Source organism: Astatotilapia calliptera, chromosome 9, assembly GCF_900246225.1.
Source record: "Astatotilapia calliptera chromosome 9, fAstCal1.2, whole genome shotgun sequence".
NCBI lineage: Eukaryota > Metazoa > Chordata > Actinopteri > Cichliformes > Cichlidae > Astatotilapia > Astatotilapia calliptera.
In genome coordinates, this window is record NC_039310.1 from 28,626,990 (window position 1) to 28,647,286 (window position 20,297).

General features: G+C 40.8%; 2 protein-coding genes across 2 annotated transcripts in view; one reads left to right on the plus strand and one right to left on the minus strand.

The window, feature by feature from the left end:
* Positions 1 to 6,118: 6,118 nt before the first annotated feature.
* Positions 6,119 to 20,297, minus strand: part of LOC113029486 (zinc finger protein 271-like) — a 38,462-nt gene continuing 24,283 nt past the window's right edge. The window contains exon 4 of the mRNA XM_026180374.1: positions 6,119 to 7,240. Within this exon, the coding sequence (XP_026036159.1) occupies positions 7,017 to 7,240 (224 nt within the window). The 3' untranslated portion in view covers positions 6,119 to 7,016. The remainder of the gene's footprint in view (positions 7,241 to 20,297) is intronic.
* Positions 7,834 to 15,184, plus strand: LOC113029446 (uncharacterized). The gene is made up of 2 exons (XM_026180302.1): positions 7,834 to 12,552; positions 14,717 to 15,184. The coding sequence occupies exons 1-2, from the start codon at positions 8,630 to 8,632 to the stop codon at positions 14,748 to 14,750; spliced, it is 3,957 nt and encodes a 1,318-aa protein (XP_026036087.1). The 5' UTR covers positions 7,834 to 8,629; the 3' UTR covers positions 14,751 to 15,184.

The window sequence follows — 20,297 nt, forward strand, 5'->3', positions numbered from 1 at the left end:
CTGCATCTGGAGCTTGTGAAGGACTTCTCAGTCATGCAGGACTCCTGTTCACTGCTAAACAGTCACAACTTCACAGAAAGAACCTTGAGAGCAAACTGCTGCTGAAGCTTAACCATCACCTCACTGAGTGAAGAAATGGCACATGTTTGCTAAATATGCAGAAATAGATGCACACCCATACAATTTATGGTAAACTGAGCTGGCTTGTATGTACATATGTTCAAGATGCCTCGTTCTGTTTTCTCTGAGGCTGCTGTGGCATTTGGAGCAAAATTAATATAAAGTTTACAGCATATCTTGTCACTGGAAATTGTTTGCACTGTTTATATATTTATATTATTTACTGTAGGTACTGGTGAAAAAAGCTTGTTTGAAAAATGTTGTGAAAATCTGGAAATTAGAATTGTTGTGCCTTATTTTGTTGATGTTTTTACATATATTCCTTTTGAAAATGGTAAAATTTGTATATTTATTTATTTTTGTTTGTCTGATAACATTTATTTAAAAAATAAATTGGACATTTCAAACAGTTACTCACTACTTGAGTAGTCTTTTCGCCAAGTACTTTTTTACTCTTACTTGAGTAACTTTGTTGACGACTACTTTTCACTTTTACTTCAGTAATAATATTTTAAAGTAATGCTACTCTTACTTGAGTACAATTTTTGGATACTCGACCCACCTCTGATTGTTCCTGGTTTCTGTTCTCTTCCTGCGGCTCACCTCACCTATTCTCATGTTACCATTTCTCAGTGTTGAGACTGCGTCTCTGTGTCTGTCTTGTATTTCCTGTTTTACTTTGACAGTCTGTGTCTTGTGTCATGTCTTCAGCTCTGCTCCCCGCCTCGTCACATCTATTTAATTAAAGCTGTGTTCCCACCTGTTCTCCATCCTCTCATTTCTTTGTGTATATTTGCTGTGTGTTTGCTTCTACTCCATGTCGGATTGTGTGTTTGTCATCTCGGTGTTTCACTCTGCATTTCCTCCTTTGTGTTTGTCTCATGCTCCTTGTTCCTGGTTGTCAGGTTTTTGCTATGTTCTCCATGTTTCACTTGATCCTCTGTTTAGCTGTTTCCAGTTTAGGTTTTCCTTCAGTTCCCTGTTTGCTTCTTATTTTGTAGCGTCGTGTCCAGCCAATAATAAAGGCTCACTTTCTTTGTTTTTGTTAAATTCACCTTTCCACAGATTCTGCCTCACTGACTGTGACTATTTCTACATCTCTCCCATTCAAAAACACTCCATACACAGTTTATTTTATGTAATATTCAATATTAACCTGTAAATTTAGTCTTTTCAAGGAAGCATTTTTTTTCTTTTTATGGCATAGAAGCTTTATTTATGTAGATTTTCTACTGCTAAGCAGAATAAGAAGAACAAACATGAACATTAAAGGCCTGGACAAACTTTAAACCAGTATTAGATAAAAACCTCAACAAGCAGACGACCCCCTATGAGCAAACACTTTGTGAAGGTGGGAAGAAAAAGCAGAGAGAAGAGTCTGTTTCCCAAATCCAAACTGGAAGCTGGTTCAACAGGAGAGAGGTCTGATATCTGAAAGCTCTGCTCTCATTCTAGTTTTCAAAACTAATAACCAAAAGTACGACTGCAGTCTGAGAGCGACGTGCTCTGTTGCAATCATACGGTACTACAGTATAAGGTCTTTAAGAAATGATGGGGCCTGATTATTCAGGACTTTATATTCAATTCTAGATTTAACATGGAGCCAGTGAAGAGAAGCTAACAAGGTAGAAAGATGATTTGTCTGCTGTCAGGACTCTAACTCCAGCATTTTGGATTAACTGGAAGCTTTTTAGAACGACGTGATCATAAAGGAATTACAAAAGTCGAGTCGAGTCAAGTATGTGTGAACAAAACAAGATAAACATGAACAAAATCTCACTTTAACGTGCACTTTTACTAATTCTGTACTATCTAGTTTTACATGAAACATCAACTTTATATTGACATTTTTACTTTACTCTTGAATTAGTATTTCATCTGTTATTGTTTTTTCCATGTAATTCTCAAAGCAGTAATAATATGTTGTGTTTAATGAGTATGGTTTACTTTAGATTTTTTTCATATATATTTTTGACCTTAAACTAAAAACATTTTCTATGACAGCTTTGAACGCTCACGTTGTTCCTGATAGATGGAAAACCTGCTTTAGATTTGTGTTTTGAAGTCATCTGACTAACACAGCCTAATCTGCACTACACAATGCCTTTGAATGGGTGTTTTCATGTATCAGACTCTTGTTCACACTCACAAATTTATGACAAAGTACAGAACAAAACACAGTTAAAGAGATGGAGGAACTTTCTTCTGTTTTACATTGGGATTAAAGTTTCAGCCATTTCAGTTATTTGATATCTAATATGTCAGTTTTATCTGAGGTAGACGTCTCTGGCTGGACACAGACTTTGATGCTCAGCGTTTACGGTACAGAGCAGCTTTTCCTGCACAATATACAAAATACATCTCATGGCTATATTATGTTTGCTGCTTATGTTGATTATGAGGTTAATATCCAGCTGTTGCACTAAATGAAAAACACTTAAAATGAGCAGTGTTACAATTTATGAAACTGATCAAAGATTTTATTACTAAAACATGCAGGAGTGGTTTTTAACTTAAAGGAGCCATAATAAGTCATGATACATTCATACAATATGCATAAGAGTGCAGACCATGTTTCATTCATACATCCTTCTACCAGTAATCTAGTTCATCAGTTTGTAGCTTCACATAACAAAAGTAATTTTCGTTACAGGTTTTTCAATCACGTTTGTTTTTGTGTGAAGACGAACTACACGTACCAGACCTTTCTTATCTGCAAAGGTTGTTATGATTTTTCAGAATACCCAAGACCTTCGAGGTTTTTACATTGGGATCTAACCATTACAACATCTCCAGGCACAAAACAACTTTTTATCCATTTCTGTCATTCTTGTAGCAGTGGTAAATATTCTCAAATCCAGTTTCCAGAGAGGTCTGTAATGTACTGGATTTGTTCCCACCTTCTTTTCTGTCAAATAGTCCTGGAGGGAGAGCTGGTTTTCACTTCATGACAAGCAATAACTTTGTGATGTTGCATTAAACATGAGTCAGTATCTAAAAAGTAATCCCTTCAAGGTTATATATATATATATATATATATATATATATAAAAACAGACCTGACCCTGGCTTCCAAAACCCATGACTTTGTGCCTGTGACTTTTGCGACTTTCTGAGTTCTGTATATAGTGTGTACATTAGTTTTCATTGTAAATAGCACTGGAACAGAAGGGGTGAGCTGCCTTATTGTTTTCCCTTGCACTGTTTTCTCCTGTGGTCTCTATGGTCAACTGACTTAGTGAATCAAATGCCTCAAAAGACCCGATTCACTTTGGTGAGTGACTCATTAAAACTCGATTCAGTAAAAAGAATCAAATTTACCATCACTATTGCTCACTTGCTTTGCTCGACTGAGCGGACTTCCTGTTCAATAAAGGCGTTTCTAAAGTGCATTACTTGGAGCAACCACAGAGGATGTTGTAAACACATAACAAATAACAACTGACTGAGAATGATATTTTAGTGATACACTTTACAACTTTTAGTGATAACAGAACATTTTCAATAATTAATTAATTACATGTGTCATAAATATTTATGTAATTAATTATTGCCACATTTAATTAATTATTTAAGGGTGTATTTAATTAATTCGTTATGGCAGTCCTGGCGTTCCATAAGATTCAAGAATTACAGGATTTCTGTAAAATAAATCATGTTTACATGAAATAAACAGAAAGGAGTTGTGACAACAAAATTTCAGCAAACTATCTACTGGAGTGGTTGGTCACTGAAAGTGATCCACTTACATTTTGTTAATTTGGTGGAGGTTTGTTTGTTTTGTTCCTGTGAAGAAACGTGTGGTGGACAAGGCCACTGTTTGCTGATATTTCTTAAGGGGTGTCGCCAACTTGTAAACAGGTAACTGAACAATACATATGAAGCCATATGGGAGGAATATTCCTGCTGCGGTCAGTTGTTCAGTGTAGGGGATGTCCTGTTTTCATTTATAGATTGCCAAGCTGCTGCTTTGCCTGGATGGATTTCTGGCTGCAGGGCCGAGGTCCGATACACACGTGTTTATTTTTATTTGTTATAGGCTGGTTTAAGTCAACAGTGAAGAGCTGAAGATTTTTGTGACGGCTGCGGCTGCCAATGTTGTTTTGTTTATATGTTTTATTCCACTGTATAAGGAGGCAGCAACGCATGTATTGATTGTATTTTAGAGTGATTTACTTTTTACATTGTTGCAGACATTCAAGGCGCTGCGCAGAAACAAAAAATTTTCTTGCAGTTTTTGCATTCAACGCAGCGAGTTTTAGTGGAGACGACACTAAAGATTTTCCTTTTTATTTTGTGTTTCCCAGTTGGGGTAAAGTGTGTATTGGCTTTCGTTTTACTTGCATCTATTTGAAAGAGTGAGTGAAAACACAAAAAATATTTTATTTTATGTGCTGGAATGTGCAGAAAATAGGTTTAAATGTTAAACTAATTTCTTCCAGTCAGAGAATGTTGCATATAATTAAATTTTTGCTTGATGCATAAAGTTAAAAGATTAAAACTAATAAAACAAGTTTAAAAAATAAACGTTTCCATTTCATTACATTTTGTATGATGGATTATGTAGAAAAAGTAGATTTAGGCTGAAAGATCTATCGCTTTATCACCTCTTCAGATTGTAAATTGTGTTTTTTAAAAGTAACTAAATAATTAATAGCTTTTGAATATAAGTAATCAGTAAAGTAACGGGATTACTTTTTGGGGGGAAGTAATCAGTAATTAGTTACTGATTACTTTTTTCAAGTAACTTGACCAACACTGCTTACAATCATACAGTTTTAACCGTATTTCACGGCGGGGAGCACCGGTGTGTTTGTTAGAGCAGACCCAAAAGCAGACACTGGACGAAGGAGCTGGTTTGCAAACCAGCAGGAAAACATGAAAAGATGCAGGCATGACACGAACTTGACATTAACCAGGCAGACCAGAAACATGACAGATTAGACACAATCAACAACATGGTGAACTTTAATACAGGGGAAGATGACACAAAGGAGACCTACTAAACAATGACCAGTAACTACAGCTAAGGAACCTAGGATCTAATGCCAAAAGGACAAACTATAAACAAAAGAAAACAGAGCGCTGTGTCAACGGATCCAGGACTTAATAAAATCAAGTTTTTAAATTGTTTTAGGTGCTACTGTTACGTGTTTGATTCTATTTTGATTTAACATGGAACCCTTGTTAACTGAATGTGCCTACGGCTCCACCCTATTTCAATAGGTACCTCCCACAGGTCGCACTTATTCCGCCAACGATGTGGAGATCGAGCTGTTTTAGATTCAGCAAAATCAAGGCACTCAAAAAGATCCTCTGGAAAAGATTAAAATTCTTGGAACAGAGTTTAATACACAGAATTATATCAACAGGAAGAAAATACAGTTTTTCTTGCCTTCTGGCAGCTGAGGCGAGAAAAAAACAATCCCAGGTTGCAAAAACTTCATTAATATAATTGTAGATAATATTTGACCTAAATATGCGGGTCTTGTGATTTTAAACATGTAGGTTAGATGCTTATCACAGTGATTCCATTATGTAACCACTCCAGTGTATGTATAGTTTATACATGTCAGTATAAGTCAAGTGTATACAGGTATATATGTCATACAGTTGCAGTGGCCTCATTGTTCTGACAAAGAAAACTAACCTATCGACTACACTACACAATGGAAACATGGTAACAAATAGGGATGGGAATCCTTTAAGTTTTATCCGATACCGGTGTCAAACTGGATATTTTGAAACCGTGCCGGTGCTCGAACCGGAGGTTAAAGAATGGAAAACACAAACTTTATACAAAAACCTCTTGTGTTTTTATTTTTAGCAGTCTTTTTCTGCAAAATGATAACCAAGTTAGCCTTTTCTGTTGATACAACATACCTCCTTTGGTTGGAACCGGGGCTACACTGGCAGGGCTAGAGGCCAGGACTCCACTCTTCGGGTTCTTGGGGGATATTACTAACTCCGGGTCCGATAACAGGCACCACATCTGCAGTAGATGTGCTCGGTGTGAGGTCTTGTAGCAAGCTATCAAATACGGTGCTTTTTCTAGCTTTTACAAAAACGCTATGCATCACCAGGTGCTTCATCAGATGCTGTGAAGTACAGCCAGACCTTTGAGTGCTTCGCCTTGGGCATTTTTAATCTGTAGCTCTCTGTTGCAGGGTGTTTTGGTACCATTCTTTATTCATGGCTGTGTTTGGGGGCAAAATTATGAGTGAGCCCACTCGCTTTACTGTTGGCATGACGCAGGACTGATGGTAGCGCTCACCTTTTCTTCTCCGCTCAAGCCTTTTTCCCAGATGCCCCAAAACAATCGGAAAGATGCTTCATCTGAGAATATGACTTTGCCCCAATCCTCAGCAGGCCATTCACCGTGTTTACATGTTTTTCAATAAATTAAATCATGTTAACATGAAATAAACAGAAAAAGAAAATTGTGACAACAAAATCTCTTTCTGACTTCTTTAGAAATATATATTTTTCCAGCTCCAGTCCGTAAAGTTAATCTCCAACAAGTAGGACAAAGGATCACCTGCAGCTAAGACGGGATCTACCCTCAACCTGAGCTCACCTGGTCCACCAGCCCTTCATCCAGCATCACCAACAGCAACACAACAGCCCATCAGATTGACCAGCAGCTTTACAGCATCAGCAGTTCTCTGATACTTCCAAACAGTGACATGGATCTATATTACATCTGTGCAGTCAGCACTGGCAGAAACAGGAAGAGAGCAACCTTCAGAAAAAGAAATATTAAATCCATCCATCCAGCTAGTGGAACATTTTCATCAGATCTTTACAGGAGATTACATCTGAACTCTGTGGAGCCTGATCTCAAGGGTTTTAAGTCTGACACTGAAACCAGTAGAGGATCTTTCGGTCTCTTCAGATTCACTGTGATGGGAGCGATTTCAGCCCTGTGTGATCACGCTGATGTTTGCACAGAGCAGACAATGAGGTGAATGTTTTGGCACATTGGTAACAGTGAAACAGTTTATTAGTAACGTGGGATCGTTTGTGTTTGGAGTATGAACTGAGATTCCTGAAGCTCTTGTCACACTGGTCACAGCTGTAGTTTCCTTCCATGTGTGTATGTTCATGATTGTTACGACTACCTGGATGTGAGAAGCTTTTGTCACAGTGTCTGCACTTATATGGTTTCTCTCCTGTGTGGACTCGTTTGTGTGTTTTAAGCTCCAATGCAGAGATGAAAGATGACCCACACTGATCACAGAGGTGCTTTTTAACCCCAATGTGAATCAGTTCATGTCGCTTTAAGTCAGCTATTGTGGGGAAGCTTCTCCCACATTCTTTGCAGTTTTTCAGGTTGTCTCCAGTGTGTTTACGTTGATGTCTTTTTAGGGTGTCTTGTCGACTGAAAGTTTTTCCACAAAGGTCACAACGAAAGTCTTTCCCACCACCACGGTGATGACAGGGTTGAGAACTGGATCCATCTGTGTCGCTCTGCTTCTAAACAAAGGCACAAAGACAGTGTACGTCAGTCCTTCAACATTTTTATCCTGAACGTCGCCTGAAATAAAGAGCATCTCTGCAGACGTACAATTACATTTGGCTGTTTCAGTTAACACACTCAGTTTACTGGGCTGCAATAACTACAATACTACCAACATAATACTACAGTAATACTAAAATCATAACTGACATGAAAATCTGAATAATCACTCAGAGCTGCTTTTCCATGCAGTAGAATTGCTAACATGCTAACACAGTTTAATGAGCAGTGTAGGAGCCATTCTTGGGTTAATACCTTATGTGGTCACTAGAGGTCACCTTTTTCTGTTTTGATTATGTAATGTAAAGGTATTTAAGGTAGACGCACGTAATCGGCGTCAGGTGTGTCATTGAGAAGGCAAACAGTTTGTGACCGTTGCGCTGTTATGCTATGTCGATACGGAATAAAGACCAAAAAGGACAAGATACATACTGCTGGATTTATTGGACTGTGAACATTCATGCATACCAGTGACATCACGTCACCCCCGTTAACGACCACCTCAGTGGCTTCAAGCGTAGGCTTAGCCTCTACATTAGAGTCACAAACTCCTTTTCTTTGGGGAAAAGTTTGTGCCAACTTCGCCGCGGTGTTTTGGAGACTCGGCGCAAGCAGGAAAATTAAAGTCTGAGTGATCGATCGCCGCGGAGAGCTGAATGCCGTTTGGAAAGGTTACCGTGGAGGTTTCACGAGGAGCGGACAGCTGGACTAACGGTCTGTCAGCTGACGACGTGGAATGCTTGGCGATTGTTCCGTGGATGTTGGAGAGGACTCAGAATTCTTCATCGGAATCAGTACGGCGCCCAACGCAAGGTATGAGTAGCGCTACTAATAAATGGCCATTTATAAAAGTGTGCACGCTTATTTAAGAAGACGTAATTCCAATGCATTGGTGGTCAACCCAAATAAAACTGATTTATAAACAAACTTTCGCATGTGCGCATAAACCCTCAATACTTGATAAATATTTGAGTTTTGGAACATTTGAACTATGGACACAAATAAAGCTGCTGACAGGCCCCCGGAGCCTGCTGCAGAATCAGCTGTGCAAAGTAGCAACGCCAGCAAGGCTGGGACACATCCAGAAAAGGAAAAACGAGTGGTGAAATTGACTGCTAAGGCACTTGCAGAGAGACTAGACAGACTGCAACGTGATAGAAAAGCTAAATTAAATAAAGCTAATAATTTAAAAGAGAGTATAAGGGTCTCAATGGAAAAAAATGAAACTTCTATGGTTAAAGCATCATTCAGTGATTTTGTTGGTTTGTGTAATGAAGCAAAAACAATTCATGGTTCATTGATGTGTTTGTTACCAGATGATGAAAAAGAAAAGCATGAAACATGGTTTAAAGCAAAAACAATGCATTATGATGAGTTCACTTATGAAGTGAAAGAATGGTTGTCAGGTTGCGAACATTTACATTTAAAGGGTGATCATGGTGTTGATGATGGTGTTAAGCCAGAGGACAGTGTTTCAAATGTTGTTGGTAAATCTTCAGTCACTAAAAGCTCATCTAGTGGTAAAGTGAGCACAACTTCTTCTGCCAAAATCAAAGCAAAAGCAGAAAAAGCAGCATTACTCGCTCGTATGGCAGTCCTAAAAGAGAAGCATGCTTTGGAGGAGCAAGAGCTAAAGCTAAGGAGGAAACGTGAACAGCTTGAGCTTGAAGCGTTGCTTTCTGCCTCTTCTGCAAAGTTAGCTGTTCTCCAAGCTGCTGAAGTTCAAAGTATATCTAACATATCATCCAATGCTATGAATTCATATTATGAAAAGGAAATCAAGAAAACAGCTGCTTCAGCCACAGTCAAGCCTAGTACACCAGTCAATGAAGATAAACCTGCAGTGCAAATAGTACAGACTGAAAGCAAAATATCTGCAATGATCCTGCCAGGAACGGAAATCGAAAGTGAGCCACAAGCTCAAACGGTCATCACAACACAATTTCACAATGTGGATCCTCCATCGCCCAGGTCAATTCCTACAGCGGCAGAAGGACGGTTGGAGGACATTTGTACCATTTTACAAAGACAAAATGAAATAACTGCAACCCTTGTTCAGCATCAGCGTGCATCGTCATTACCATCCAGGAAAATACCTGTATTCGATGGTGATCCTCTTCAGTACATCTCTTTCATTAATGCGTTTGAACAAGGAGTGGAAGAAAAGGCCAATAAGAGGGACTGCTTGTATTATTTGGAGCAGTTTACAACAGGACAGCCGAGAGAGCTGGTACGCAGTTGTCAACATATGGCTGCAGGACAAGGCTATATACAAGCAAAGCAACTGCTCAAAGAACACTTTGGAAATGAATATAAAATTGCAACTGCTTATATTGACAAGGCGTTATCTTGGCCTGCAATTAAAAATGAAGATGTGAAATCATTGCAAGCATATTCCCTTTTCTTATGTGGGAGTTGTAATGTCATGAAAACATTGCAACATATGCAGGAACTGGACATGCCAGTGAACATGAAAATCATTTTGTGCAAGTTGCCATATAAAATGAGAGAGAAATGGCGAGCGTTTGCATATGATATATTGGAAACCTCTAAACACAGAGCTCGGTTTCAAGATTTGGTTGCATTTATTGAAAGGCAGGTGAAAATTCTTTCGGATCCTTTGTTTGGGGACATTCAGAATGTAACGTCAACAATCCCTGTCTCAAAGGTTGACAACAGACTGAAGTCACAACCAATCAAACAAATTAAAGGGAACAGCTTTGCTGCTACAGCCACACCCATGAACATGAATAAAACCTACAGCACGGAAAGGCTGATTACTACAACAAGCCATGACTTTACAGTAAAGCCATCTTGTGTCTGCTGTACTCAACAACACACACTGGAGGAGTGTCAACAGTTTCGGCAGAAGAAGCACAGAGACAAAATGCTTTTTCTAAAGGAGAAAGGGCTGTGTTTTGGTTGCTTAGGTGCTGGGCACATAAGCAAGGACTGTGCTAAGCGTTTGATATGTAGAACGTGTGGTAAAGGTCATCCCACTGTCCTCCATATTGATAACAATGGTGTAATCCCTGAATGCTATGGAGAGCCCTCCTCTTCAAAGAATGTAAAAACTTGTGGTCATACAGGGGCCGGAAGAGAAAGCGGTTTGCTTTCCATTCTGCCAGTTCAAATAAAGTCTGTTAAAGGTAGTCATGTCATACAGACATATGCTTTTTTAGATCCTGGCAGTTCAGCTAGCTTCTGTTCAGAGCACCTCTTGCAAAAGCTAAATCTTGTGGGCAAAAGAACTCAATTCCTGTTACAAACGATGGGTCAAGAAAAGGTAGTCTCTGCCCACTCACTTACTGGTCTTGAAGTTTCTGGTTTAGGCAGCAATGCCTTCTATGAACTTCCAGAAATCCTAACACAGGAAAGGATGCCTGTCACCACGGATAACTTCGTAAAGGAAGAAGATCTGATCAGGTGGCCATATCTGTCAAAGGTTCAAATTCCCCACATAATGGCTAATGTGGACCTGTTGATTGGATGCAACGCTCCCAAGTTATTGGAACCATGGGAGGTCATTCATAGCCAGGGGAATGGCCCATATGCTATAAGAACAGCATTGGGTTGGGTCATAAATGGGCCCATGGAAGATGGTAAAAGCAACTTGGACAGCGAGCACCCACCAACAGTTGTAAATAGGATATCTGTTTGTAAGCTGGAGGAGAGGTTGAAAAGTCAATATAACTATGACTTTAATGAAAGGGTTACAGAGGAAAAGGGTTTGTCAAGGGAGGACCTTAAGTTCATGAAGATCATGGAAAAATCTGCAACAATGGAAGACGGACACTACTGTTTGAAGTTACCTTTTAAAAAGGACAACATAAAGATGCCAAACAATTTCTCCATAGTTAAACAAAGATTGCAAAGTCTACAACGAAAACTTCTCAACAATGAACAGTTGCATAAAGAATATAAAAACTTTATGGACGAGATGATAAGTAATGGATATGCAGAGCAAATACCTTCACAGCATCTGTCTTGCGAAAATGGAAAGAAGTGGTACATTCCTCATCACGCAGTTTACCATCCCAGAAAACGATCTATAAGAATTGTATTTGACTGTGGGGCATCATTCCAGGGGACATCATTAAACAAGCAGCTCTTACAAGGTCCTAATCTCACAAGCACATTGCTTGGGGTTTTGCTTAGATTTCGACAGGATCCAGTCGCATTTATGGGTGACATAAAGGCAATGTTTTATCAAGTTAAAGTTGCCAAAGAGGACAGAGACTTTCTGCGTTTTTTATGGTGGCCAGATGGAGATCTGAGCAAGGACATAATTGAGTTTCGCATGACTGTTCATCTGTTTGGTGCAGTATCTTCCCCGAGCTGCGCCAGTTTCGCTTTGAGAAAAACAGCTGAGGACAATCAAACTGAATTCCTAGACAAGGTATGTGAAACGCTGAAAGAGAACTTCTATGTGGACGACTGTTTAAAGAGTGTGGCCTCCACCTCAGATGCTGTTGATTTGGTCAAAGATCTTTCAGCACTCTGTCAAAGGGGAGGATTTACACTGACCAAGTGGGTCAGTAACAATCGCACCCTGTTGCAAAGTATCTCTGAGGAGCAAAGGGCTAAAGACTTGAAAGAATTAAATCTTGACAGAGACAAACTTCCGGTAGAAAGAGCTCTGGGCTTGCAGTGGTGTGTGGAAACTGATACATTCAACTTCAAAATGGATATCCCTCAAAAATCCTGTACTAGGCGTGGAATGTTATCAATATCAAGTTCCATTTACGATCCATTGGGATTTCTTGCACCAGTCCTGCTGCCTGCCAAAGGAATGCAGCAGGAGCTTTGCAAAAGGAAACTGGGATGGGATGAACCAATACCCCAAACCATGTTGCAAAGGTGGAAAGGTTGGCTCAGTGATTTGCAAAGGCTTTCCCATTTCAAGGTTAAAAGGTGTATACAACCAAGAGAGTTTGGACCTCTCTCACATGCACAGCTACACCATTTTTCAGATGCTGGTGAATCTGGATATGGAACTGTGTCATATCTGCGCATGCAAGATAATAGGAAATCCATCCACGTCGCATTCTTGATGGGCAAGGCAAGAGTAACACCTCTAAAACCTGTCACTATTCCACGTCTGGAACTAACAGCTGCTGTAGTTGCTGTCCGAGTGGATCTCATGTTAAGGGCTCAGTTGAGAGTGAAACTCGAGCAATCTATATTTTGGACAGATAGTACATCTGTACTCAAATATATAATGAATGAGGATAAACGATTCCTTACCTTTGTGGCAAACAGAGTCTCATTCATTACAACTGCAACTAAACAATCACAATGGAGATATGTAAGCTCAAAGGAAAATCCAGCAGATGATGCTACAAGAGGGCTCAAGGCTGGGAACGTTGTTCATAGCAGCCGCTGGTTCGAAGGACCAAGCTTTCTGCAGAAGCCAGAAAGTGATTGGCCAACCAATTTAATGGAATGCTCCTTAGAACCAGAGGACCCTGAAGTCAAAGGTGAGGCCACAGTAAATGTTACTCAGCTAAAAGACTTGCTTGATGCTACATGTCAATTGATGGTGTACTTCTCAGACTGGAGAAGGCTCAAGGTTGCTGTTGCTTGGTTCCTTAGACTAAAGGCAATCCTTCGTTCAATGAGGGATAAGAAAAAAGGACCGCAACCTTACTCAGATAACCCAATTTGTAAAAGTACTACAAAGGAGAAAGTAAAGAAACCGCAGCTGTACAGACTATCTTCAAAGGATCTTCTGAAAGCTGAGCTTGCCATTATTAGATTTTGCCAGCAACAACGATTTGGAGAGGAGATTGCTACGTTGTCAAGTGGGGAAAGTTCTGTGAGCAGGCACAGCTCAATTTATAGATTAGATCCTTATCTTGACGATGAAGGCCTCTTAAGAGTTGGGGGACGACTGACAAAGGGCTCCTTACCAGAAGAAACGAAGCATCCCCTTGTTCTTGCAAAAGATCAACATGTAGCAAATCTCATCCTAAAGCACATTCATCAACAGCTTGGTCATAGCGGTCGTAACCACACCTTATCCACACTAAGGAGAAGATACTGGATCACAAAGGCCAACTCAGCTGTAAGGAAGGTTATCGCAGAATGTAATTTTTGCAGGAAATATCATGGAAAAGCCTTGGAGCAAAAGATGGCAGATTTACCCAAGGAAAGAATTTTGCCAGATAACCCACCATTCACCAATGTCGGAGTTGATTACTTCGGACCTATTGAAGTGAAAAGAGGACGAGGTACAGCTAAACGCTATGGAGTCATTTTCACCTGTTTAGCCAGCCGAGCAGTGCACTTGGAAGTGGCTAGCTCTCTAAACACAGATGCCTGCATTAATGCTTTGCGCCGTTTCGTGAGTCGAAGAGGTCAAGTCGCTCACATCCAATCGGACAATGGAACCAACTTTGTCGGAGCAGACAGAGAGTTAAGGGAGGCTCTTGAATCGCTGAAACATACCCAAATAGCGGATGCTTTGCGACACATTGGAATAAGATGGAGTTTTAATCCGCCTGGAGCATCACATCATGGTGGAATTTGGGAACGGATAATTCGTATGATCAGAAAGATTCTGAGATCCGTTCTTCAGCAACAACAGTTGGACGACGATGGATTAAATACGGTTCTATGTGAAATTGAAGCAATTTTAAATGACAGACCCATCACAAAGCTTTCTGATGATCCAAAAGACCTAGAGCCACTTACACCAAATCACATCCTCCTGATGAAAGGAAAACCATCTTTACCACCCGGACTATTTGACCCTCAGGATATGTATCTGAAGAGAAGATGGAAACAGGCTCAGTACATCTCAGATCTTTTTTGGAAACGATGGATACGCGAATACCTGCCTTTGTTACAGGAGAGACAAAAATGGAACCAAAAGAAGAAGAATCTAAAACCTGGAGATATAGTCATTATAATGGATTCTTCTACACCACGTGGTTCCTGGCCACTTGGAAGAGTTCTGGAAGCCATTCGTGACAAAAAAGGACTTGTGCGATCTGCACGTTTAAAAACAAAGACTAATATTCTGGAAAGACCTGTAACTAAACTTTGCTTGTTACATGAGACTGTAATCTAAAAGTGTGTTACTTATGTTTATTTATGTGAATGTATAGGTCTAAAGTAGACTGTATTAGTGGCTCCTTATTTTCTTTGTGATTAGAATTGCCATGTCTGATAGCCATTTCAATTAGGGGCCGGGGTGTAGGCACCATTCTTGGGTTAATACCTTATGTGGTCACTAGAGGTCACCTTTTTCTGTTTTGATTATGTAATGTAAAGGTATTTAAGGTAGACGCACGTAATCGGCGTCAGGTGTGTCATTGAGAAGGCAAACAGTTTGTGACCGTTGCGCTGTTATGCTATGTCGATACGGAATAAAGACCAAAAAGGACAAGATACATACTGCTGGATTTATTGGACTGTGAACATTCATGCATACCAGTGACATTGCGTCACCCCCGTTAACGACCACCTCAGTGGCTTCAAGCGTAGGCTTAGCCTCTACAAGCAGAGTTGTTCCAAACAGTCAGGCTAAAATGACAAGATAAAAATCTAAATACATACCTCACAGTAACTGCACTTGTAGAGTCCCTTTCTGGTGTGGATCTGTTGGTGTTGTCTCAAGTAACGTGGAGCTTTAAAAGTCTTCTCACACAGGTCACATTTATAAGGTCTCTCCACATTGTGGGTAAACATGTGTTGTTGTAACTGCCTGTTGGTTATAAACTGTTTGCCACACTGTTCACAGCTGTACACATAATGTCTGGTGTGAATGCGTAGGTGTGCATTTCGACTCTCTATGTGGCTGAAAGTTTTTCCACACTCGTCACAGCTGTATGCCTTAATTCCAGAGTGGGTAACTAGATGATTCTGTAAGCTCCTACTGTGAGTAAAAGCTCTGCCACACTGATCACAGCTGTACGCTTTAACTCCACTGTGGATGAGTTGGTGTGATTTTAGGGCACTCTTCCAGGTAAAAGACTTTCCACACAAGTCACAGCTAAACGCTTTAACTCCAGTGTGGATGACCTGATGACGTTTTAGTGACTCCTTCACAGTAAACTTTTTCCCACACTCGTCACAGGTGTGTGTTTTCTCTCTCTTTCTTCTGTGAGGTTTGTCGGCCTCATGAGAGCGCTGACTTCTCGCTCCATGTTGGTCCTGCAGTGACAGAGATACAAACAGAGGCAGTGAGTGAAATGCAGTCGTGGAACAAACTCAACCTTCAAACTCCCTCCATTAACACTAGTTTTAAACCTGAAGGTGGAGTGTGGCACCAAACACCTTAAAGGTCTCTTATCCCCACCTGCTGGTAGTTCTAACACATTACATCCAACCTGCTGTTAAAAATAATTCATGACTGTTCAAACTCTAGATCATGCCCTCCTGCTAGGGCTGAGCCATATTACCGTATTTTCACAACCATAAGGCGCACTTAAAAGTCTTAGATTTACTTCAAAAAGTACGGCGCGCCCTATAGCGCAGTGCGCCCTGTGTGTTGTAATGAGGACGTAGTAGAGAACGCCATGAGAACGCTAAAGGGTGAAGTGCGTGCGTTGACTTTATCGCACATACCTGTATAAAAGAACAGGTATGTGCATTATGTGGAACAACCCTGAAAATGGCAAAGAGACACGCTTACGAAGCACAGTTTAAACTGAAGGCCATCAGCTATGCGGAGGAACATGGAAATCGAGCAGCGGCGAGAGAATTTAAGATTAACGAATTGATGGTTCGCAAATGGAGGAAGCTAGAAAACAAGCTCCGGCAGGTCAAGAAAACGCAGCTGAGTTTCCGTGGACATAAGGCGAGGTGGCCCGAGTTGGAGGAAAGACTCGAGCGGTGGATCATCGAGCAAAGAACGAGCGGGAGAAGTGTTTCGACGGTCACCATTCGGCTAAAAGCAGTTTCACTAGCTGAAGAGATGAACATTGAACATTTCCAAGGAGGTCCGTCTTGGTGCTTTCGTTTTATGAAACGGTGCCATTTTTCCATCCGGACCAGGACTACGGTAGCGCAGCAACTTCCAGCGGATTATAAGGAAAAGCTGGCCATCTTCCGCTCCTACTGCAGCAAACACATCGGCGACAAAAACATCCAGCCCAGCCACATTACAAACATGGACCAGGTCCCGCTCACTTTTGACATCCTGGTGATTCACACTGTGGAGAAGAAGGGGACCAACACGGTGGCGATACGCACAACGGGGCACGAAAAGTCTTCTTTCACTGTTGTGCTTGGCTGCCATGCTAATGGACAGAAACTGCCGCCTATGGTGATTTTTAAGCGAAAGACTTTGCCTAAAGAGAAGTTTCCAGCAGGAATCATGATTAAGGCAAATGAAAAGGGCTGGATGGATGAGGAAATGATGAAAGACTGGCTGAGGGAGGTGTATGTAAGGAGACCAGGTGGTTTTTTCCACGCATCACCATCGCTGTTGATCTGTGACTCTGTGTGCCCATCTCACAGCCGATGTGAAAAAACAAGTGAAACAAATGAACTGTGAGCTTGCTGTCATTCCGGGAGGCCTGACAAAGGAACTCCAACCGCTGGACATCGGTGTGAACCGCCCGTTCAAAGTAAGGCTGCGAGCGGCCTGGGAGCGATGGATGACCGGTGGAGACCACAGTTTCACTAAGAGTGGAAGGCAGCTCCGGGCGAGTTACGCCACAATTTGCCAATGGATTGTAGATGCTTGGGCTAACATGTCTGCTGGCACTGTTGTTCGAGCTTTCGCAAAAGCCGGCATCATTTCCGAGGAGCCGCACGACACGGAAAGTGACTCTGACAGTGAAGAAAGTGAACCTGGCATGTTTGATGGAGATTTAGCGCAGCTGTTCAATTCAGACACAGAGGATGAGGACTTCGATGGGTTTGATTAATGATAAAAATGTGAGTACCAAACTTTGTTTTGCTCCTGCTTTATTTTTAAATACGCACACTTGTATGCTTGTGTGTTGTTGATGATGACGATTACCGGTAATAGAAATTTGAGTAAGGTACCGAACTCAGGTTTGCTCCCGCTTTATTTTTAAATACGCATACGGTACTTGTATGCGCCCTATAATCCAGTGCGCCTTATGTGTGTGTTAAATACAGTAATGGCACACATAACTGAGACTGCGCCTTTTAGTACAGTGCGTCTTATGGTCGTGAAAATACGGTATACCGTTCACGGTAATACCGGTATAATGTTAGGCAACGATAGGAAAATGAAACATCGCAATAGAATGGGAGTAAAACGCGCATGCGCAGTGCCTTTGTTTTCATACGCACATGGCCGATTGTTGAGTGAAACAGATGAACCAGAATTGGTTTGTAAAATGGTGCAACTTCCGTGATGTGGAACTGATTTGGTGTTTGTCCGTCAGATACACATAAAAGCACATTTTTTTGCAGAACATGCAAGCGGCCGTCGTATTTGTCGGACTAAGATGCTCTTAAATCTGGGAGTAATGTGGGTCCTAAACTCCATATGCTTCAAGTCAAACGAACACTGCAGCATCACTGAGAGTTAAAAACTGTCTTAATTCTTTCATCTTTAATAAAACGATCAGCATTGCTGCTTTACCAGGTGTAACTATGATGTTTAACTTCCAGGTATCGATGAAAACAAAAGTTATTACATTTAACGGAGTTAGAAGTTAGCAGGAAGCTCGCTAGTTTCGCTAGTTACCTAAGCATGATACAGCATGTTCTGAAAAAATTCAAACGTACAGCTCTGCTATCACTTCCAACATAAATGAAGACAGGAAACTAAACAGCAGTGACGTTTGTAGGGTTACTGAAGTTGGGCTAGCTGGTATATAATGATGTGCTACGTGATCGCTAGCGACACAGCTATGTTAGCATAACATAAACAGTGAAGCTGGAGGACGAACACTAACACTTTTCCACTTATAAAAGTTAACGTGAAAGTTCCTCATGGTTAGAGACAAATGCAATCGCATGGCAGGATGCTGTAAACGGACCAAACTTCAGTCAGGAGAACTGAGATAATCCATCCACAATACAAGGTTAGTCATTAATATACTGCAACAACATGGGAATAGAGCAGCTGCCAGAGAATTCAACATTAATGAATCAGTGCTACAGAAGTTTCACGTTTGCTCCGGCAGTGATGGCTAGGTAGCCCACTGCTTTGTCTATGCTCGCTTGCAGATTCTGGATAGAAAGAAACAATGAAGGAAAGAAAGATAGAAGAAATGTAAGATAGGCTTCTACTGCACCACAGCTTCTGTTACCTTCAAGGACTCTGCATCACAGCTAACGAGGCTAGCAGCCAGGCCACGCAGGGCTCCACCACCAGCTAACAAGGCTAGCAGCCAGGCCACACCAGGCTCCATCACCAGCTAACGAGGCTAGCTGCCAGGCCACGCCTGGTACCAACAAACAGCCAGTGAGGTAATTGCCAGGACAAGCCGGGCTTCGGCAACCCTCAAGGGTGCTTCGCAACCAGCGGGCCTTAACGCCGTTAAGATGCCGCCTAAGAGGGGCAATGTTAACGTTAATGAGGAGGAACTGGAGGACATAAAGAAATCCCTAAACTTTATGTCTGAAGAAATAACAACAATATCAAAACAACAAAAACTGATACTCAATTTAATGGATGATATTAAAGAACTAAGAAGGCAGAGCGAGGAAAAGGACAAGAAGATTGCTATGCTGGAAGGACGGGTGTCAGATCTGGAACAATATTCAAGAGTAAATGATGTGATAGTGACAGGACTGGAAACCAAGCATCAGACATATGCACGGGTAGCAGCATCAGAGCGAGGGGAGCCACCCGAGCAAGAGCTACGCTCTTTGGAAGAGCAGGTAATGGCCTTCTTTAAAAGCAAAGGTATCGAAATGGACAGTAAAAATATTGAGGGATGCCATCCTCTTCCGAGGAAAAACAAAAATCAAATACCTGCCATTATCATTCGTTTTGTTAATAGAAAACAGAAAAAAGAACTGCTCAAGCAAGGAAGAAAGCTAAAAAGGTACAAATGTTTATTTAAATGAACACCTAATCAAGAAAAATGCAGACATTGCAAGACAAGCAAGAATATTAAGAAACTTGGACGTCAGACTGTAAAATATTCATTAAGTTAAATGGAACACTAGAGCAGGCTAAGGTTCTAGTCATCAAAGAGATGACGGAACTAGAAAAATATAACTGAAAAATGCTAAGCAGTGCTAAATATGATGGGACCGTCCAAGTGCACAACCAACGCAGATGTCTGACAATTTTCAACTAACAACTCATATAGATATTGAAAATAAGACATTGATGTATGACAGCAACATAGATCCTGATTGTAATTTCTTTAACAATAAGACAAATGAATGCAATTATTATAAAAATGAGCAACTTAAAAAGGAATTCAAGGTAGAACAGGGTATAACAATGGTTCACTTTAATAGTCGAAGCTTATATGCAAACTTTCAATCCATCAAAGACTACATAACACAGTTTGAACAGCCATTCAATGTGATAGCCATATCGGAGACCTGGATAACTCCTGGAAAAGAAGAAGACTTTAAAATAAATGGATATGAATTCCTTCATGTAGACAGGATCAACAAGAAAGGAGGTGGGGTGGCACTTTACATTGATAAAAACCTAAAGTACGAAAGAATGGGAAGAATGACAACTGTTATTGATGGAGTGATGG

What these genes read in the sequence shown, in the direction of transcription:
- LOC113029446 (XM_026180302.1), top strand. Translation starts at nt 8,630, where the DNA reads ATGGACACAAATAAAGCTGCTGACAGGCCCCCGGAGCCTGCTGCAGAA. An exon ending in TCCCATTTCAAGGTTAAAAG is followed by an intron (nt 12,553 to 14,716) that starts GTGTATACAACC and finishes GTAATCTAAAAG; the next exon opens with TGTGTTACTTATGTTTATTT.